The sequence below is a fragment of the Dromiciops gliroides genome, chromosome 3, assembly GCF_019393635.1.
Source record: "Dromiciops gliroides isolate mDroGli1 chromosome 3, mDroGli1.pri, whole genome shotgun sequence".
In the NCBI taxonomy this organism is placed as follows: domain Eukaryota; kingdom Metazoa; phylum Chordata; class Mammalia; order Microbiotheria; family Microbiotheriidae; genus Dromiciops; species Dromiciops gliroides.
In genome coordinates, this window is record NC_057863.1 from 320,012,580 (window position 1) to 320,034,223 (window position 21,644).

Genomic DNA, 21,644 nt, shown 5'->3' on the forward strand with positions numbered 1-21,644 from the left:
GGGTTAAGTGACTTGCCCAGGGTCACACAGCTAGTAAGTGTCAAGTGTCTGAGGTCAAATTTGAACCTCAGGTCCTCCTGAATCCAGGGCTGGTGCTTTATCCACTGTACCATCTAGCTGCCCCCTTGCATATTATTTTATTTTAAGTCTTGTCATTATAGAATCTTAGATCCATAGCTCTCCCTGCTGCATCAGTGCAGTCACGGCAAAAGAGTTTGCATAGCTCAATGAGACTATGAGCTATGAGGTGTAGGGTTAGCTGAGATGGACAGGCCATAAGAGAGAGTTCTGACAAAGAACATGAATTTAGATAGACTCTGGGAGGTAGTTGAGTATAGAAGGACCTAGCATTGGGGGCAGCTAGGTGGCGCAGTGGATAGAGCACCAGCCCTGGAGTCAGGAATACCTGAGTTCAAATCCAGCCTCAGACACTTAACACTTACTAGCTGTGTGACCCTGGGCAAGTCACTTAACCCCAATTGCCTCACTAAAAAAAAAAAAAAAAGAAAAAAGAAAAAAAAAAAAGAAGGACCTAGTGTGTCACAGTCCATATGGTCATAAAGATTCAAACATGACTGAACAACAAGATACAAAGCTCCAGGGGACCTTTGAGACTACCTAATCTAATGCCTCTTACAGATGAAGAAACCAAGGCAGATGAAAGTTAAATGACTTGCCCAAGGTCACACAAGAAATAAATAGGAAAGATAGGCTATGAGCCCAGGCCCTCTGACTGTAAAGCCAATTTAACTGAGTCCAGCTGAACCTTAGGGAGGAGAACTTTAACCCAACTTCTACAAGCCCATCAGTATAGTAGATAGATGAATGTGTAAAATTATGTCTGTGTTTTGTTATTTCATTTCTTTGCCCTTCTCATGATTCAACTAAATCATCTTCAAGAATGTTCTCATTTTCTACTTCAATTTTGGGACAAAACGTAGGGAGACCTTAAAAAATACGTCCAACATGGGAAACAGTTTCAGTTGTATTTCAGTGATTAAAAAGGAGGGGAAATGAAATTGATGGGGAGAACTGAGAGACAGTGATCAGTGTATGAACTATATATGGAGTCAGGGTAAAATTCAAATGTAACAATCAAAGAGAAGGAGTTTTTAAAATTCTATAACTTCGGGGCAGCTAGGTGGTGTAGTGGAGAGAGCACCAGCCCTGGAATTCAGGAGGACCTGAGTTCAAATCCGATCTCAGACACTTAACAATTACTAGCTGTGTGACCCTAGTCAAGTCACTTAACCCCAATTGCCTCACTAAAAAAAACAAACAAAAAGTCAATCAAAATTCTACAACTTCAAATTGACAATGATCCCCCAATAAAAACAAAAACAAAACTACTTACCCAAAAGTTGTTTTGAGTATATATAGTATATACACAGATGTATGTCTTTTATATAAGTGTGTGTGTATGCATGTGTATACATACAAATATATTTGCGTATACACATATAGAAATATTAGTTTATTAACATTTCCAGGGCAGTGTTGGGCAGGTGAATAAATGGCTTATATAATAAGAAAAATTCACCTTGCTAAAACTCAGCTCAGAACCTGCTGAACTTCTCTTTGTCCTCTTTGTCCTCTGTCCCTGCCTACATATGTCCATATCCTGTTTTTCTACAGAATTCTCTCCTCTTCCCCCCAACTCCTCTCCCTAAGCCATTTGCCTTTCTATTTCTAATTCTTCTCCTTTAATCTTACCCCCTCCTCTCTTAGGAGCATATATTTAGAGGTAAAAATTACTTGCATTAGAAGCCACTGACTCCATTTTACAGAGGAGGAAACTGAGACACAGATGTCTCAAATGCCTTGCCCAAAATCACACAAATAGTAAGTGTGTAGGGTAGGATTTGAACTCATCTCTTCCTGCTTTCTTAGCACTATTTTTCAATCTGTGAATCTGTCGGGTTCAGGAAATACTTTTTCACTCTCCTGATTATGAAGTTTAATTTTGGTTTTGTATTTTAAGAGAAAGAGTTACCAGCAATTTAGTATGTCTCCAAAAAAGCAAGATTGTGTAGTAGAAAGAGCAGAGTACTTGGAATGAAAAGATTTGGGTTCAAATCCTACCTAGATTATTATTAGATAGCCTTAGGCAAGTCGCTTTCACATCTGTCAGGTTCACTTTCTTCCCATATAAAATCAAGTAGGAGAAGGGGAGAAGAATTGACCCTAGATAATCTCTAAGGTAGTAAGATACACTTGGAAAATTCACTGGCTCTAAAAGCTTTCTGGATCTCAACTTCCCCATCTATAAAACAAACGTTTAAACTAGACAGAGAGATATAAAATCAGGAATCTGGGTTTAAATTCAGCCTATGAAATGTAGTCACTTTGTGACCACAGTCATCTCACCTAACCACTCAGTGCCTCAGACAAACATTTAAGATAATAATTTAGAAATGAGTTACCACTCTGCATTGGCATATCTACATCTGTATCTATCTATTTACAATATCTATTGATATATGTTAATATGCTATGGACTCAGCCCAGAATCTGTCTTTTCTCTACTCCAACAATAAGAGTAGTAATTAAGAAACAATGTTATCATTCTAATACATTTTATTGATGTCACTTTTTACATAACTATAATTTCCTCTAGTCTTCCATCTTCCCCTCCTAAAGAGCCAACCCATATAACAAATAATATTTTGAAAGAAAAAGAAAGAGAAAAATATTGTTAGGAAGAAAATATTGTGAAACTCAATGTGAGGAGTTTCTATATCCACTAGGAATTCCCTTCATGAATGAAATCACAGTCTAGACCAACAGAGTTGTTAATACACACCTAATAGCAATGGTGTATGTTTCACAGGCAAGTTAGAATGAAAATAAATTTATATGAGTCATTAGGTTTCCATCTGTTTCGAGCTAGCCAACCTTTAATAATTTAAGCAGGAAAAGACTTTCCTGTTCTTTGGAAGACAATCAGATCATGAGTGGCCCATGACATATATTCAATGCCCTGCCCTTTAAAAAAAAACCCAAAAGACAGAACTCAGTGAATGAAATTCTGAACTTATAAAATCATTCGATTAGGAGATAACTTTTACTATAATGAAATGATTCATTGCATTAGAAAAAAGTAACTTGAAATACTAAAAAAACCTATATAATATATATTAAATATGGTTGCATCAAATGATAAAAACTTTGCTATGCTCAAACACCTTTTCAGGAACCATTTTCCTCATGTCTCATGATGAACCTTCAAAAAAAAGGAGGAATCCAAAGTTGATTACAAGCAGTAGGAAATTATACAAATAGGCGTATAGTTTGTTGTCCATATGCCTTACTAATTGTACTTCTGTAATTGTACTATTTCTCTGTAAGACTCCCCGCTATTCCCATGCCTCGATATTATTTAGTTCCTAGTGGTGACTTGGGATGACACTACCTACAGCATCTCCTCTTTACTCCCTTTCTGCTTGGATCATAGTACAATGCAATGAACAGTGGCCCTAGAGGTTAAAAATCCTACCTCTGATGCTTCCTATCTGCATGACCTTCAGCAATTCCTGGGCCTTTCCTGAGCCTCAGTTTCCTCATCTGTAAATGATGGCATTAGACTAGATGAAATCTGAGGTCCCATTCAGCTCTAAAACTATAATCCGATGACATCCAAATTGTGATGACTACTGGTTATGTACTCAAGTGCAGGATAAGCCTGAATACCTACCAGGAGCAAGTTTAAGTCTTTTTTTTTTTCCAGTCATGTCTAACTCCTTGTGACCCCATTTAGGATTTTCTTTGTAAAGATACTAGACCATTTTTCCATTTCCTTCTCCAGCTCATTTTCTACAGATGAGGAACTGAGGCAAACAGTGTTAACTGACTTGACCAGGGTAACATGACTAGTAAGTGTCTGAGGGCAGATTTGAACTCAGGAAGATGTTTTCCTGATTCCAGACCTAGCACGTTATCCATTGAGCCACCTAACTACTTAGAACTCACCATTTCAGTCTTTCATGGTTAGTGATGGAAAATTTCACCAAATCTCTCCATCCATATAGACCTAAAATATTGATTTCTTTATGTCACTCCTCAGATTAAAATTTTTTACTAATTTTTCAGTCCCTACAAGATAAAAAGCAAACTCATTCTCTTGACTTTCAATACCCCCTGATCTAATGCCATTCTACCTGTCCAACCTTATCTCCCTCTACTTCCCAGCATTGAGTGATGGGTCTTAATTAGACCAAAACTCAGCATTCTGAACCCCTAGTAAAGACAAAGAGACAAACAGCCATGGAAAAATAAAATTTAAAATTTAAAATTGATGAGACAGGTTATATGCAAATAAGAATCATCAAGAAATAGAAGAAAGGCAAAGTTACTGCTATAGAGACTGGGGGACCTGGGTTTGAATCCTGATTTTGACACTTATTAAGTTGTATGACTTTGGGGGAGGCACCTATTAACTTCTTTGAGTCTCACTTTCCTTATCTTAGAATCAAAGTGATTACACTAGATCGATCAATCCATCAACAAGTATTTATTAAGTGCCTACTATATTCCAGGCACTATATTAGGTGCTAGAGATTTAATTTCAAAAAATGAAATAGACTCTGTCCTCAAGATTCTTGAGGGTAGGCCCTACATCCTAGAAAGGGAGTAGGGGTGATACAGTAACAACTTTCATTCATGTATGTATACACAGAATAAATACAAGTCAATTAGGGAGGAGGAGTCGTTATGGGGCAGTTAGGTGGTGCAGTGGTTAGAACACTGGGGCTAGAATAGGGAAGATCTGAATACAAATTCAACCTCAAGCACTTACTAGCTATGTGACCTTGGGGAAGACACTTAACCTTGTTTGCCTCAGTCTCCTCATCTATAAAATGAGCTGTAGAAGAAAATAGCACACTACAATAGTGTCTTTGACAAGAAAACCTCATAGACAAGTCCATGTTGTCACAAAGAGTCAGACGTGATTGAACAACCATGACAGGGAATAAAAAAAAAAGGCTTCATGTGGTGTTATGACTGAGCTCTGAAGAAAAAGTAGGGATATTAAAAGGCAGGATTAAGGAGAGACAACATTCCCAAGATAATCAAAAGCCAATGCAAAGGCACAAGGATGATGAATGGAGAGTATGTGAGGAACATCAAGAAAGTCAGTTTGGATTGTGCAGTGTAAGAAAAGGAGCAATTTATAATAAGGCTGGGAGAGTAGGTTCGAATATCTTTGTGAAGGGCTTTCAATTCTTAAAAATAAAAAAAGGAGTTTAAAAAAATCTGATCATAGAAGTATAGGGAGCCATGAGAATTTACTGAGTAGGGACAAAAAGTGACATGGTGAAAGAGGATGCCACTTCTTATACTTCCATATGCTCCAGACCATCAAATGTAGTAGTCGCTAAAATAGCTGTTGAATAGGTGAATGAATGAATGACCCAAGCTTCTCTCTTTAGGAGTGCAAAGATGATCACAAGCAATGGGAAATTATAAAAACAGGCATGTGCTTTTTTGCTCTAGTATCTCTGATATAGTCAGCTTGATAGTTATTTTGCATGCATGAGTGCATAAATACATAAATACATACTTAAGTCTGAGTGTGTGTGTGTGTGTGTGTGTGTGTGTGTGTGTGTGTGGTTATTTATCTTTTCAGAGTTAGGCATGTTTTTCTCCCCTTGATTAGGATCACATTAAATGTTGCTAAAATGTACATGAAGTGCCATTTGCTTTGTTCTAGACAAACCAACAGCCACATCATTTAAAACATTTTCACAAGATGGCTAACATCAACTTGATATAGGTTTTGTCTGCAACTTTTTATTCTGAGTAAGGCAATGAAGAAACTGGTAGCTATCACTGTAAGGGTATTAGGTAACTGTACTTTGCATTCATTTGTAACCAATTTCCTAGGAATCTGAAGGAGTAGGAAAATTCATTCTAAGAAGGTATCCCAAAACCTCACAGTCCAGCATATCTCTCCAGACCACCCCAAAATCTTTATGCCACTTCTTTAATTTATTTTACAATTTTAATTTAATGTAATCTTCAATAAGCAAGCATTGTCTTGAACAAGTATTTTTCTCTTCCATCCCCCCATTAGGAAAAAAAAAGAAAGAAAAGCAAAATGTTTGTGACGATTATGCATAGTCAAACAAAACAACTTACCACACTGGCTGTGTCCTAAAATGTATATCTCCTCCTACATCTTGTATCTATCACCTAAGTGTTGGGAGACATGTAGCACACTTCCTCACTAATCCTCTATAATTATGAGTAGTGTTCTTTTTTGTTTTATTTTGTTTTTGTTTGGGTTTTTTTTTTGGTAGGACAATGATGGTTAAGTGACTTGCCCAGGGTCACACAGCTAGTAAGTGTCAAGTATCTGAGACCAGATTTGAACTCAAGTCCTCCTAAGTCCAGGGCCAGTTCTTCATCCACTGAGCCACCAAGCTGCCCCGATTAGTGTTTTAAAAGCTTGAAAAGTTGTTACTCTTTACATTGTTGTTGTTATTGAATAAATTCTTTTCCTGGTTCTGTTCCCTTTATTCGTCATGCAAGTCTTCCCAGGTTTCTGTGAAACTACCCTCATCATTTTTAGGGCACATCCATTACATTTATATGTCATAATTTGTTTAAGTATTCCCCAATTAATGGCTACCATCTTGGTTCCTAGTTCTCTGCCACTACAAAAAAAGCTCCTATAAATATTTTTGCATATTTGGGTCCTTTTCCTCTGTCTCTGATCTCTTTGGGGTATAAGCCTAGCAGCAACTTTACTGAGTCAAAGGAATGTATAGTTTATCCACTTTGAGGGCATAAATCCATATCGAATAGGGCTGTTCATAGCTGGACTCTCTCAGTACCTCAACTTTGGCCATTATTGTCCTTTCTTCCTTCTTTTCCTTTCAATCATTATCCTTTGGTATTACTCATTTGTGGAATGCAGAGGAGTGTAACAAAGAAGAAGCAGAAAAAAGCTGCTGTCTGGTTTTCTTCTGGTGCTCTATAGTCCCTGAACAATGAATTTAAAGTAGAAAAAGTTGGCATAGGAGGGAGATGTGAGGGAGAAAGAATCGCCATCTAATCAGGCTACCTGTCAACAAGCAATTATTAAGCCAGTCACTGTGCCAAACCTCTGAGCCAGGCGTGTAAATTCAATTCAATTCAATTCAACAATCAGGGGCAGATGGGTGATGCTTTGGATAGAACACCGGCCCTGGATTCAGAAGGACCTGAGTTCAAATTTAGCCTCAGACACTTGACACTTACTAGCTGTGTGACCCTGGGCAAGTCACTTAATCTTTGCATCACTGTCTTCAACTATAAAATGGAGATAATAATAGTACCTATAGCCCAAGGGTTTTTTATGAGAATAAAATGAGACATTCATAAAGTGTCATATGTATAAAACACATAGTAAATGCTAAATAAATGTGTGTTCCCTCCCTTGGTCCACTGTATGGGGAAACAGATAATTAGGATACCTGAGTTTTATCTGTAGTTCTACTGTTGAATTGTATAGCTTAAGTGTCTCAGGCAAGTCTTCCTGATTCTGAAATCTTTACAATTTGAGCTATCCAGAAGTGAAATGGGTTACCTCAGGGAGTTGGGGCTGGGGTAGGAAGGGGGGGAGTTCATCTTATCCAAAGTCTTCAGGCAAAGCCTGGTCGGTGTTTTAGAGAGTAAATAAGTGCATCAATTTATAAGCACCAGGCAGGTTCTTGTCCCTGCTTTTAGGAAGAGAGAACATGAAGATATAAGAGAATACATAGATTCAGAAATGAAGAAAGAGGGGGAGCAGGAAACAAATTAAAATGTGAAAAGCAGAACTATTTTAATGGAGCTTAATTCTTAATACAGATTCCTGGGCAGAGATCTGAGCCTCCTACCAAAAATCTCTCTTCCTACAATGCCTGGATTCTTTCACTTCACTTTGCAACTTTGCCCCACATCCCATTAATTAGAGATCTACTTGAGTTCAAGAGAATGAAGGTTTCCAGCCAGTAGCCTGGCTGGAACCCCGCTGGTGAGCATAGTCAGTAGCACAAGATAAGACAGATATGAGGGGCTTGTGAACTGATTCATTGAAGAAAGCATCACCAAATTGATGAGAGCGCAGATTCATTTGAGAAGAATGTTTAAAAGGAGAACAATGACATTTCATTTGAGAAGAATGTTTAAAAGGAGAACAATGACATTTAGGAGGAAACTGGGCATTCATACCTTAGTGGATATTCACTTGATCAGATTGCTTTCCTACTACCAGCTAGCTGAGATCTAATGCACTGACTACTCACCCTTCCTTGCCCCCAGTTAATCTCTCCCTATCCTCCCTGCCCCCATCCCTCAAGCAAAGCTGCTGCAGTGAGGGGCTTAAAGCAGTATGAAGATACTTGGGGTAAAGTACACAAGAAGAGAGAGAAATTTAGGCAGGGAGGTGGTAGGGGTTTGGTTTGGGGGTTTTTTCCTTGCCAAGGTAAAGCTACCTATTGGAATAAGGAGTTTTAATCAAGATAACAGGGTAGCAAACCAGCCATGGGGCGGAGGGAGGTAGGGCAGAGAGAATGTCCTACCCAAAGACCTCCAGGAAAGATTCTTTTACCTTTAGTAGAAACGGGGAAGGCAAGAAGGTCTGGTCATGAGATGCCAGCCACCCTCAGCAATCTGAGCAAAAACAAAAAAACAACAACAACAAAAAAAAACACACTTGATTCTACCTGTTTTGCCTTTTATGTTATCAATCCCAATGGAAGATGCTAAGGATATAAGAAGCTACTTTTGGAAGCTGGTCTGGCTCAAGCAGGCTTTGTTTACAAGGAAAGGTGCCAGAGTAGGGACTTGGGAAATGGCTCAATTCAACCTTGAGTAGTAGGAATGAAAGGACATTACTAGGATCATTAAGAAGAACTGGCAGGTAATATTGAGATTAACACTGTTTCTTTCAATACCAAAGGTTAATCCTGGACCAGGAAAAAAAAATGACAAAATCTCCCTCTTTTTCCCCCTTATATAGTATTCTCAATAAGATACTGTTAGTATATTTCATCCCCTTTTACTTCAATAGATAAAACAGAAAACTGCAATAGCAGTCAATAAAATCTTGAGTTTAAATCCAGTATCAGACATTTACTATCTATATGACTGAGCAAGTCATGGGCTTTCTGAGACCTTCCTTCCTTATCTATAAGGGTAGGACAAATAGCCCCTATTTTACAATATTGTTGTGAGGATCAGATGAGGTAATTGATGTCCAGAACTTGCAAAACTACTCTTTTTATCTATGCAAATATTAGTTATTATTTCATTGATATTTCAAGTCTTCCCACAGATACTTCATTGAGGGTCTATCCAAAATTCTAGAAACCTTATCATAGCTCCTGTCTTTACATCTCCTTCCCTGACTAGCCCATTTCCTTTACCAATCATATGCCATGTGACCCCAAAGTCTTAGGCAGTTGCAAGCTGCCACAGCTGTTTAAACAGTGCGGCTTATTTAAAACAGTACATTAGCACTTAAAACTGCACTGAGACTTTTGGAACAGGCTGTATTTCCTGAATAATGGATATGTCTTGCATGATATATTCCAGAATGATCTTAGTTCATCCTCACAATGACTCTGTGAGGTAGATTCTATTACTTATTTATTTTGTTATTGTTGTTGTTATTGTTACTATTACCCTTTTACAGATGATGAATGTGAGATACAAAGAAGTGACTTGTCCAGGATCACACAGCTAGGAAACACTTGAGATAAGATTTGAATCCAGGTCTTTATGACTCAGACTTCAGCACTCTATGTCCGCTATGGTTTGCCGCATCTAAAAAATGAGGCAAACCTTAAATGTGAAAACTGTGTTTTTAAGCTTATTCTTACATATGAGTCATTATATATGCCCACCATATGTCTCACTAGTGATCTTTTGTTTTGTGGGGCAATGAGGGTTAATTGACTTGCCCAGGGTCACACAGCTAGTAAGTGTCAAGTGTCTGAGGCTGGATTTGAACTCAGGTCCTCCTGAATCAAGGGCCAGTGCTATATCCACTGCGCCACCTAGCTTCCCCTCACTAGTGATCTTTTCAGGCAACTTAATTCTTTAGGAAAGAAGGAAAGAAGCATTAATTAAGCATCTACTATGTGCCAGGCACTGTGCTAAGACTTTTACAAACATTATTTCATCTGATCCTCACAATAAGCCTGGTAGGTGCTATTATTATTCCCACTTTTACAGTTGAGGAAACTGAGGCAGTGACTTATTCAGGATCACACAGCTAGTGTCTGAGACCAGATTTTAATTCAGATCATCCTGACTTCATGCTCAGCACTCTATTCACTGGACCAGCTAGCTGCCTTTAGAATCTATGATTCAAAGGAATCAATCATTCAATAAACATTTACTAAGTTCCTACCCTGTGCACGGCACTGTTCCTAGGGATACAAAGAGGTAAAAGACAGCCTCTGCCTTCAAGGAGCTAACAATCTAATGAGAGATGCAACCTGCAAACTACTATGTGTATTTCATATAATCATATTCCTATTGCCTATCACAGTGCCTGCCCATAGTAGGCATTTAATAAATGCTTGCTGATAAATTGATTGAATATAGATTAAATATGCCTTTGTGAGAGACAGTATGGTATAATAGGAAGAAGAACCAAAATGCTTAGGCCCAGTCTCGATTTTGATACTTGACTGTGTAATCTTGGTCTCTTAGTTCAACTTCTTCCTCTGCAAAATGGGAAGAATAATCCATAGATTACTTGAACTTCCTCAGGGTTATTGTGAGGAAAGGGGGGCTATAAAGATGTGTGACAAATTCCAAACACTAAGAAGCACCCATTTGGAGACTCAAATGGTCTGTAGGTTGGGGATTGTCTGTACATGGTGCTCCAAAAGCACCATGAATAATAGAGTTCCTGAGTTCAAATCTGACTTCAGACTCTTACCAGCTGTGAGATTCTGGACAAGTCCCTTACCTCTGTTTGCCTCAGTTTCCTCATCTGTAAAATGAACTGGAGAAGGAAATAATAAACCACTCTTGTATCTTTGCAAAAGAACACCCCAGTTGGGCTCACAAAGAGTCAGACATGACTGAAACAACTGAACAACCACAACAACATGGACTTATGGGACACCCGGTATTTATTAGACAGGGTGAGAGGAAGAAAAGTCTGTCAGCTGTAGATTTGCCAAGTATCTGAGTGTTACCAGAAGGACAAGAAGTCCCAAACCCCTACATAATCAGAACGTGTCAATGATTGTCTCTGTGTTCTCTCTTTGCTGCAGAAAAATTTCAGCTGTTCGGTGAGGAATATATTCCCCACAGCAAACCTCTCATGGTATATAGATGGAGAGCTTCTTCAAAACAAAAAAGGTGAGAAAATGAGTCAATGAAAATGTTTGTAGAAGACAGATGGGCTAGCATAAGAGCCAATGTCATTGGCCAACCTGCTCTTGGCATTTGAGGATCATTCTGATTCCAAGAAAAACATAGTATTGCCTGCCAGATGCTTTTTGGTACCTCAGCTTACTCCTTCAAGGAGGAAGAAAACATTTCCCAGAACAAAAGAAGAATGGTTGAATTAATCAAACCACTGGCAAATATGTTAATATGTTTTTTTGTTTATTTAACTATAAGTAAAGAAAAACATCTTTCATGGACTTACAGAATTCCCTCAGGGTGATGATATTCAATGAAATAAATTCAGTTATATAATCACATTATTTATAATTCAATTACCTATTGATTGTTTTAAACAACAACAACAAAAAGAGAACCCCATTTTTTCTCCATAAAGAGTCATGAAGACTGGGGAAAGAGAAGGGCACAGTTAGGAGCTACTCCTGGGACAAGGAACATTTCCATCAAAAGGATTAAAAGGGGGACAGCTAAGTGGTGCAGTGGATAAAGCACTGGCCCTGGATTCAGGAGGACCTGAGTTCAAATCTAGCCTCACACACTTGATACTTACTAGCTGTGTGACCCTGGGCAAGTCACTTAACCCTCATTGCCGTGCAAATAATAATAAATGAATGAATGAATGAATAAGTAAGTAAATAAATAAATAAATGAATAAATGAATGAATAAATGAATGAATGAATGAATGAATGAATGAATAAATAAATAAATAAATAAATAAATAAATAAATAATGAATAAATTAAAAAAATGAAAGGATTAAAAGAAGGGACAGTTAGGTATGCAATGGATAGAGCACCAGCTTTGAAGTCAGGAGGACCTGAGTTCAAATCCAGCCTCTGACACTTATTAGCTGTGTGACCCTAAGCAAGTCACCTAACCCTGACTGCCTCCTTTCCCCTGCCCCCCTCCCCACCAAAAAAAGAGGCATTGAGCAGGAATGAATATTGGAAATAAATTCAGTTGATGGGAAAGGAAGGCATGTTTTCCATGGGTGGTACAACATGACAGACTATATAAGAAGCATATTGTTTCAGCTGTTCAAAGCATAATTGTTCTTCCACCTATGATAATAATATTTTTTCACCTTCTGCTAAGACTTTTTTCTCACAATGTCTCAAGTGCTTTACCAGCAACAATCCCCATCCCCAACATTTAAATATACTACATATAGATATAAACGTGTATGTATATGTATGTACATTTGTAATGATTGGAATAATGCCACCTGCTGGAGACTTACTGTAGAAAAGCTCCACCATGACCATGAGGGCTGACCATGTTTTTTCTTTGGCATCAGGAAGTGAGGATTGCTTGTGGGAGGAGGAAGGGGGAACCTGGCGCTCTGACTCGCTCTCTTTCCTGTGGACTCTGGCAGAGAGCGGAGCTAGAAATGCGCTCTCCCTTTAATAGATAGATGAATGTAGGCCTTTCTCTCTCTCTCTTTACCAAATTCTTATTCTCCTTAATAAATGCTTAAAAGCCTAACTCTTGCTAAAGCTTATAATTTATTGGCGACCACTCATTAGATATTTTAGACAGACTAGCTAGAATTTTAGCCTTAACACATTTAAATAGGTATGTATATTGAATTATACTACATTTATGTATATTTAAGTATACTATATATGTATATATGTGTGTGAATATTTATATATATGTACATATATATAGTGTGTATATCTATCTATCTATCTGAGAGAGAGAGACAGAGAAAGAGAGAGAAGAGAGAAGGAAACAAGTAAACAAGTTAAGGAAGACCTAGATACACTTGCTGGCTTTGTGACCCTGGGTTAGGTCACTTAACCTTTCTAGGCCTCAGTTTTGTCATCTGTAGGAATAAGAGGTTACACTTGATGACCTCCAAGATCTCTTTCATCTCTTTACTTATGATCCTATGAAATACTGTGGATGTCACAGCATTCCTCTACCATTACTAGTTGTATAATTAGTCGACATTTTTTAAATTAACCATAGCAGTAAGTTTCACTAGATTCTGCAATGAAAAGAAATGTTTTCATGGCCTATAATGGTTTGCTTCACTTTAACCCAGGGGGTTCGTGTGAGTGTGTGTGTGTGTGTGTGTGTGTGTGTGTGTGTATGTATGTGTGTGTGATGGGCCCCTTTGGTAGGCTAGTGAAGTCTGTAAATCACATTTCAGAATAATGTTTTCAAAAGCAGAAATTAAAATACACAAAGGTACAAAGGAAACATATTAAAATACAGTTATCAATTTTTTTTAAATTTTCAGTCCCCATGAAATCTCCTTTAGGGGTTCTATAGGCTAAGAACCCATGCTACCCTTTGACCCAGCGATATCACTACTAGGTTTATATCCCAAAGAGAATATAAAAACGGGAAAAGGACCCATATATACAAAAATATTTATAGCTACTCTCTTTGTGGTAGCAAAAAAATTGGAAATTCAGGGGAAGCCCATCGATTGGGGAATGGCTAAACAAATTGTGGCATATGAAAGTAATGGAATACTATTGTGCTGTAAGAAATGATAAGCAAAAAGTTTTCAGAAAAACCTGGAAAGACTTGCATGAATTGATGCTGAGTGAAATGAGCAGAACCAAGAGAACATCATGCACAGCATCAACAACACTGTGGGATGATCAACTGTGATAGACTTAACTCTTCTCAGAAATACAAGACAATGCTGAAAGACTTATGATGGAAAATGCTCTCCACATCCAGGAAAAGAACTATGGAGTCTGAATGCATATTGAAGCATACCATTTTCTCTTTTGTTGTTGCCTTTTTTTATTCTCATTTATTCTTCCTTGTATATTTTTAGTTTTGTTCTGATCCTTCTCTTACAATATGACTAATGTAGAAATATGTTTAACATGATTGTAATGTATAACCTATATCAGATTGTTTGCTGTCCTCAAGCAGGGGGAGGGAAGGGAGGGTGGGAGAAAAGTTTGGAACTCAAAAAGTCTTTATATGTAATTGGAAAAAATATTTAATTTTTTAAAAAAAGAAAAAAAGAACCCATGCTTTAAGCCAATTCTATGAATGAAAACTGTCCCAATTTTCTATTCTTCAACTTTAGCCATCACTCATTTTTAGGGTCTATAATTGTGACTAAAAGGCCACAGGCACGCACCTTTCTCTATTCCCTGCCTCTCCTAGATCCAGGTGAAATATAGCAAAGCTGTTAGAAGAAAAGGTCTGAAACTTTCACAACCAAAACTGGCTTCAGGTACACTCTGTCTAAAGAAGTATTTTTTCTGGTGCCGGGAAGTGATAGTCTGTGGTGAGAGGGGAATCTCCCACTCCTCTATTTGCAATTGACAGGTTATGGTTTGACCATCTCTGATATTTCTCCTGAATGGCATGAAGCAAGATCCCCACACCTGAGATAGTTTTAGTTTGATAGCATATACACTAAATCATAGTGGCTAACCAGCTTCCTTACTCTCTTCTAGGCATAGACATTACCACTGGAAAGAGGAGAAGTGATGAAGGCTTTTATGAACTAATATCTAAGTTGAGGGTTCTGAAGCCTAACCAGCCAATTCTACCCAGTAATTTGACAATTTGGTGCATGACTCTGTTTCCTGTCCCTGGAAATGAAGTGTGGAATATTTCATCCAGAAAAATAGAGTTTTCCTTCGGTAAGTTACCTACCTAATGAGACCAATAAATATTTTTCTCCATCCAAAACATGTCTCTTTGGGGCTGTCAGGTTACACATGATGCTTAGAATAGGTCATCATGCATAATTCATCTTTTATAAAATTCAATTTGACTTCAATTCAACACAAATATTTACTGGCAAGTATAATTCTGTGAAGAATTCCTCCAAATTGGAGAGGTTCCATGCGAAAGGACTATAGTACTTGCAGCTGAACCCCACGGAATAATCCATGAGGCTTCCATTACTCTCTAATTGGCCCACACTCCAGAATTGTCATAGTGATCTGTCTCAGCTCTCTCTGCCTCTGTCTGTCCATTTGTCTCTCTTTCCTGCTCTCCTCAACCTATCTATCCTCGTTATTTATTACCTGGCTTTTGGGATACTCTCATCCTACCAGATCTCCTGGACCAGATGTCATCCAAGGTCCCTTCTTGCCCTAAATCTAGGATACTGTGAGCTACAGAGCCGGGAAATCTCATCTCAGGTGTAAGATATGCATGTCCATATGGATTGTTTAATCTATGCTGTTTGTGGGTGGCATGGATAGATATGATCTGAGACCTGGCTCACCTCTAGGCAAAGGAAGAAAATGAAGAGGAAGGCCTAAACCACCAGCACACTAGCTGGGGAGAAAAAGGCAGGGCAGGCTCTTTTCTCCAATCTCCAAATGGGATATTGGGCTAGAATTAGGTTTAACTTCCCCCTTCAAATATCTCTGTTCTAATAGTATCAGTTTGAGTTCAGAGGGACTGCTACTTCCTTGGTTGTTCTAAAGACAGAGGGTAACCCTCAGTTTATATTTGCCAGCTTAATTCCTGCCCAGGAAGCTGATTACACAGAAGATATTTTGTGTACACATGTAGCAAATACTGAGGAAGCCTATTTATTCAAACAAAAGAGCAGAGAAATGTGAGAAGTTCTACACATTGGAATATACCAGGAATTATATGTAATCCCTGTACTGAAGCCCACTGGTTTGAGCCTCCCTCCTTACTTGTGTTAAATATATAAGAATGAAGACATTCTTCATCTGGGAGTTATATAATATCTCAGCTCAAACCAAGAGATTGGTGCTCAATCTCATTCAATTAGGTCACTATAGCACCTTTTAGGGAGGAAAGTGGGAAACCTGGGGCAAGTTGAGGAGCCAGCTTCCCCTGCATGAATCCTACTTCTCTTTCTACATGTCTCTCCCAAAGAACATTTGGATCCAGTTTCTCCCTAAGATATTCTAGAACCCACTCAGCAAGACTCTTACAGTGGTGGTCCTATTGCTCAAAGAGAAATACTGAGAGGGTTCAGGAAAGTCTCTTTGAAAAGAGTCTACAGACTGTCAGCTATTTTTCTCACATAAAATTTTTCCTCCTAAAAAATCCCAACCACTTGACCTTAGGATTCTCTGTCCCAAAATCAGATCTTCCTTCCTTACTTCCTCCCCCCGCCCTCTTATCATTCAACTAACACTTATCATGTGCCTACTGTATACAAGGCACCAGGATGAGTATTACAGGAAATGCAAAGACTTTTGAGACACAGGCCCTTCCCCCAAGCATCTTACACTATGGTTGAGAAGACAAACATAAATAGATGAAAAGACAAATAAAGCAAGACACAAATAATGTCTTTAGACAATAAAATATGTCACAAATTGTTACATGTAAGCATATTCTTCAGTATTTGTAGCAGCACAGACTTGGTTGGAAGCCTGATATCCTCAGCGTGGATATGACTGGCTGACACATTGTCCTAGGATGTTATTTGTTTTTTGGTTTTGGTTTTGGTTTTGGTTTTTTTGTGGGGCAATGAGGGTCAAGTGACTTGCCCAGGGTCACACAGCTAGTAAGTGTCAAGTGTCTGAGGCTGGGTTTGAACTCAGGTCCTCCTGAATCCAAGGCTAGTGCTTTATCCACTGTACCACCTAGCTGCCCCCCTAGTATGTTATTTAAACTATTGTGGAACTAGGCTAAGTTTTCTAAAATAGTGCTACTTATAAATTAATGGCTATTGCACCAGTTTGGGGAGTAAGCATTTATTATTAATTAATATCACATATTACTAAATTATTAACCACGTCTCCCTGACTTCCCACTAGTCTCAGGCTTACAGGCCTAAACAATTACATACCCAGCATGAAGAATAAAAGAGTCTTGGGAAGAAGAACCAGGAGATAAGGGCTAGGAGGGCAACCCAGGTGTGCCTAGGGATTTTTATCCTCTTTTTGGTAGAGGTGGGTCACCACACATTGATCTAAGCTAATTGGTTAGCATCATTCAGCTCCATTGATTGACATGACTTGGGGGGTGATCTAAAGATCAAATTCCAACCATCTAGGTGTGCTTCTTTCTCTAGCCAATCAGGAGGACCAGTCTTGCATTCCTTTTGTTAAGCTGAAGCTCATCTCAGGCTGGTTTCTGGTGAAGGGGGAGAGATAGGTAACACTAACATCTGGGTTTTGCCTAGAAATTCATTATTAAAAATTATTTTCTCACACATTATTTTCTCACAGGGTTGATTAGACTTCCATTAACATTGAATGAATATGTAGATATGGATTCTTCATATGGACAACCATGTTGAGGGAGTCTGATGCTTCCTCTCTAGAGGACATTGCTTTAACCCTACTCCTTCCTATCTAGGGCTTCTTTTTACAGAGAGTAATTGTTCTCATATTTCTATTGCAGAATTTCCATCAAAAGCTATGAACTTCCTCTTTTCTGGCATTCTATTAACCAGAACTCTATTAATTCATGTTTTAATTCAGCTACAGAGCACTGATCATTTAAATTCATCATGACCATCAAAGACTCAAAAGTTTTGAAATTCAGTCTAATTATTCCCCAAATTAAATCATTTAGTACAATTTTGTTATTCAGTATAATTTATCCTATTCTTATTTTTGAAAACTGGAATTCCATTGTGTTACACATATCCCCCCTAATCAAATTATTTGACTAACCAGAATTCTTAATCTCCAACTTTACCAGTTAAGAGGTGACCATATTTAGGATAAGAACTGGGATCTCTACAAATACAATGATAGGTATAGTAATGCATATTGGAGTTTGTAGTATACAAATTCAAGATTTAAAAAATGTGTCCCAATTGAAGTGTGTGTGTGTTTTTATTGGGCCTGTGAATACATTCTCCACTAATCCAAAATGTCAAACCTATTTCAGGAGTGTCAAACACACAGCTCATGGGCTGTGTGTGGCCCACAAAACTTCTGAATGTCAGGAAATAGATTAAAATTGTCCAATGTTGAACAAAATAAATAAAAGACAATGAAACCTAGATAACATTACATTTTAAAACTTAGTCAACACGTGGCCTACAGGAATCCTTATGTATTGATTAGTGGCCCTTAACACCACTGACTTGCATGATTTCATTTGCTTTTAGCAGCAACTCTGAGGGAAGGATACTATTATTATGACTACTGTAAAGAAGAAGAAACTGAGGCTTGGAGATATGATTTGCTTAATGTCAAAAAATGTCTAATGCAAAATTCAAGCTTAAGTCTTCTATAATCTCAGTCCAATACTCCTCCCACCATGCACAATGTTTGGCACAACTCTGTTATGACTTAGCATAATAATAATACTTTATTAATAATTATATATATGGTATATATAAATACTGGCTATAATAATAGTTCCTGTTATTATCATCATCATTGCTAAAATTTATATAGTACCTTAAGGTTTGCAAAGCATTTTATAAACATCTCATTTTATCCTCACAGAAATTCTGGGAGGTAGTTGCTATTATTATCCTTATTTTACAAATGGGGAAACTGAGGCAGATGGAGGTTAAGTAACTTACAGAAGTTCACACATCTAGTAAGTGTCTGAGACTAGATTTGAACTGACTCTATGTCCAGTGCTCTAACCATTGCTTAACCTGTCATGGGTAACTATTGCCCAATATTCATCAAATAATGGCCAATTTGCATTAAATTCATCATGACCATCAAAGATGCAAAAGTTTTGAAATTCATTCTAATTATTCCCCAAATTAAATCATTTAGTACAATTTTGTTATTCAGTATAATTTCTGTAAATGAACCTCTCTTCTGAATTTAATTAGGCCAATCCTGAGACAGTAGGCAAAATCTAGCATCAGATTATATTACAAAGTGCTCATTTCTCACTTGACTAGGCCTTCACTGACTGATGTCTCCATGTCCTAGGAAGCTCATTATTAGGATAATTTCATTATCCTGCAAGATCTCATCTCAATCTTGGTACCCTATCTCATCAATACTCTCTTCTTCTCTAATTGGTAGGTGGGGCCATGAACTCCAAACCTCCATTTAAGGAGAGAGCTCAGCTCAGACTTGTCCTCCTTTCTCACCTGGCTGTACTCCTTTCCCAGCATTGGGTATCTTTTCAACTTTCTTTTGTCTCCCCTCTCCATTAGACTGTAAGCTCTGTGAGGTCTGGAACTTTCTTTTTTTGTATTTGTATCCCCAGTTCTTAGCACAATACCTAATTCATAGTAGAAGCTTTATAAATGTTTATTGATTGACTGTTCCAACTTAGCTTTTATTACTTGGCCTCACCCAGGGATTACTATCATGACACTATAGTATTGCAATAGAATTGCAGTGAAGGGTACCATACACAGAGTTAACTAAATAAAATTAATATTTTAAATGAGGACAGCTAAAAAGCATTACTGCTGCCAGGTATCTACTATCACTTAAAGCTTGGTCTATGCTAATACTAATTTAATAAATGTCTATTCTTCATATGTAGGTAAGATGGTTCTTAACCTACAAGGCAAAGGCTGTAGCTCTGATTAATCCTAGGTAATGATTTCCATTCTCTTAAGAACCAGATATCTCCTTTCTGCTCCATGAGAAAAACCTGTGTCCCTGTCACTGGATCCTAGGTGGCACATTGGATTGAGTGTTAAACCTGGATTCAATGAGACATGAATTCAAATTCATCCTCAGTAACTTACTGGCTCTGTGACCCTGGGCACTCTATGAGTGCAGGATTGACCATTCCCCTGGCATTACATCAATTAGTACCTAACATATAGTAGGCACTTCATAGATGTTTATTTCCTTCCTTCATTTGGCTCTGGCAACTATCATACAAATTCCAATCACTAGGTATGAAAAAGGTTGAATAATAGGAAATAGCTGGATCAGTACAAGTTAAACCACATGGCTGAAAAAATAGAACCAAACTGCATACCTTCCTGATGATGATTCTCTCACATCATTTTAGTGTAAACAACCCGTTAATGAAAGATATGTTCTGTCTTAATTACCAAGGAAAGTGCACTGGAGTAGGAAACAGGTGAATAAGGTTCAAAACCTACCCCTTCCTTAATTAGCTATGCAAGCTTAGATGAGCCACGTCAACTCTAGGGGGTAAAATGTTCTTCATTGTGAAGTGAGGGAGTGTTGTAGGTAGTCTGGTACAGTAGGAAGAATGCAGGATTTGCAGTCAGATGACCAGATTTTGACTCTCAGCTCTGACACCTAACAACTGTGGGTTATTGTTTGCTAATTTCAGTGCTATCCAAATCTTCTTGATCCCATTTGGGGGTTTTCTTAGCAAAGATACTGGAGTGGTTTGCCATTTCCTACTCCAGCTTGTTTTACAGATGAGGAAACTGTGGAAAACAGGGTTAAGTGACTTGCCCAGGGTCACACAGCAAGTAAGTCTTTCTGACTCCAAGACTGGTGCTCTATCCACCATAGTACCTAGTCAATATCATCTTCCTCCTCCTCCCCCTCCTCCTTATCATCATAGTGGAATCCTTTCCAAGTGCTCCTCAGATCCTTATCTGCTTAGCTTTTGAGATCAGAAGAAACTGGATATTCTCAAAGAGCTCTGGCATTAACTATGGTACCCAGAACATCCTGTAGTTCTAATTTCACAAGGCAGTGCACAGTCTACTGCATCTTTAGGCACTCAGAGTAGTTCACTTTAAATCATCAAAATAATCTTTCCTCCACTGTAATCAAGCCTTACATAAAGGCTTCCAAACTGAAATAATACAATGTTTTTTCCCAAGTAATGGTTCATGCGTTTGACGATTTCTGACACACACCTGCGCATGTGTTTAAAACTCTCCAGCATAAAGATATGTCACCTCGGTAGCTTGTTTTCTTAGTTATAGCAACATCTTAGAAACATTTGCCTCCCTCCATGTAAGCTCTCTATGTAGAGGAACAAGTGTGTAAGATTTATGAAGCTTGGGTTAATTTTACAATGCCTTGGGCAAGATTCATGGCCTTATTAAAGTTTTGCCATTACGGCCTTGAAATCCCAGGTGTAAATAAAAGGAGGGACACAAATCTAAGCATATATAGGCCATCCAAAGAATGCTGAGACCATGTTTATCCTTAGAAGAGTTTCAGAGCAGTAGCTGGAGGAGGGGGTCTTTTCAATTTTTCATTAGGCCAAGGAACAGCAATGGTTTTGACTAGAATGGTGGTGGCCACTTTGGTGCTTTCTTCTTGTCTCCAAGGATATTTAATTGGTATAATGCCAGGGGAATGGTCAATCCTGCACTCATAGAATTACACACATAGCTGTGCTTTGAAACACTTTAAGAAAGTCTCCCTTCCCCCTAAAAAAGT

The 21,644-nt window shown here is 38.1% G+C and overlaps 1 protein-coding gene across 1 annotated transcript in view; it reads left to right on the top strand.

Moving 5' to 3' along the window:
• Window positions 1-21,644, top strand: part of CD96 (CD96 molecule) — a 130,738-nt gene that overhangs the window by 32,931 nt on the left and 76,163 nt on the right. Inside the window, exons 6-7 of the mRNA XM_043997676.1 lie at window positions 11,259-11,346; window positions 14,832-15,020. Of these exons, the coding sequence (XP_043853611.1) occupies window positions 11,259-11,346; window positions 14,832-15,020 (277 nt within the window). The remainder of the gene's footprint in view (window positions 1-11,258; window positions 11,347-14,831; window positions 15,021-21,644) is intronic.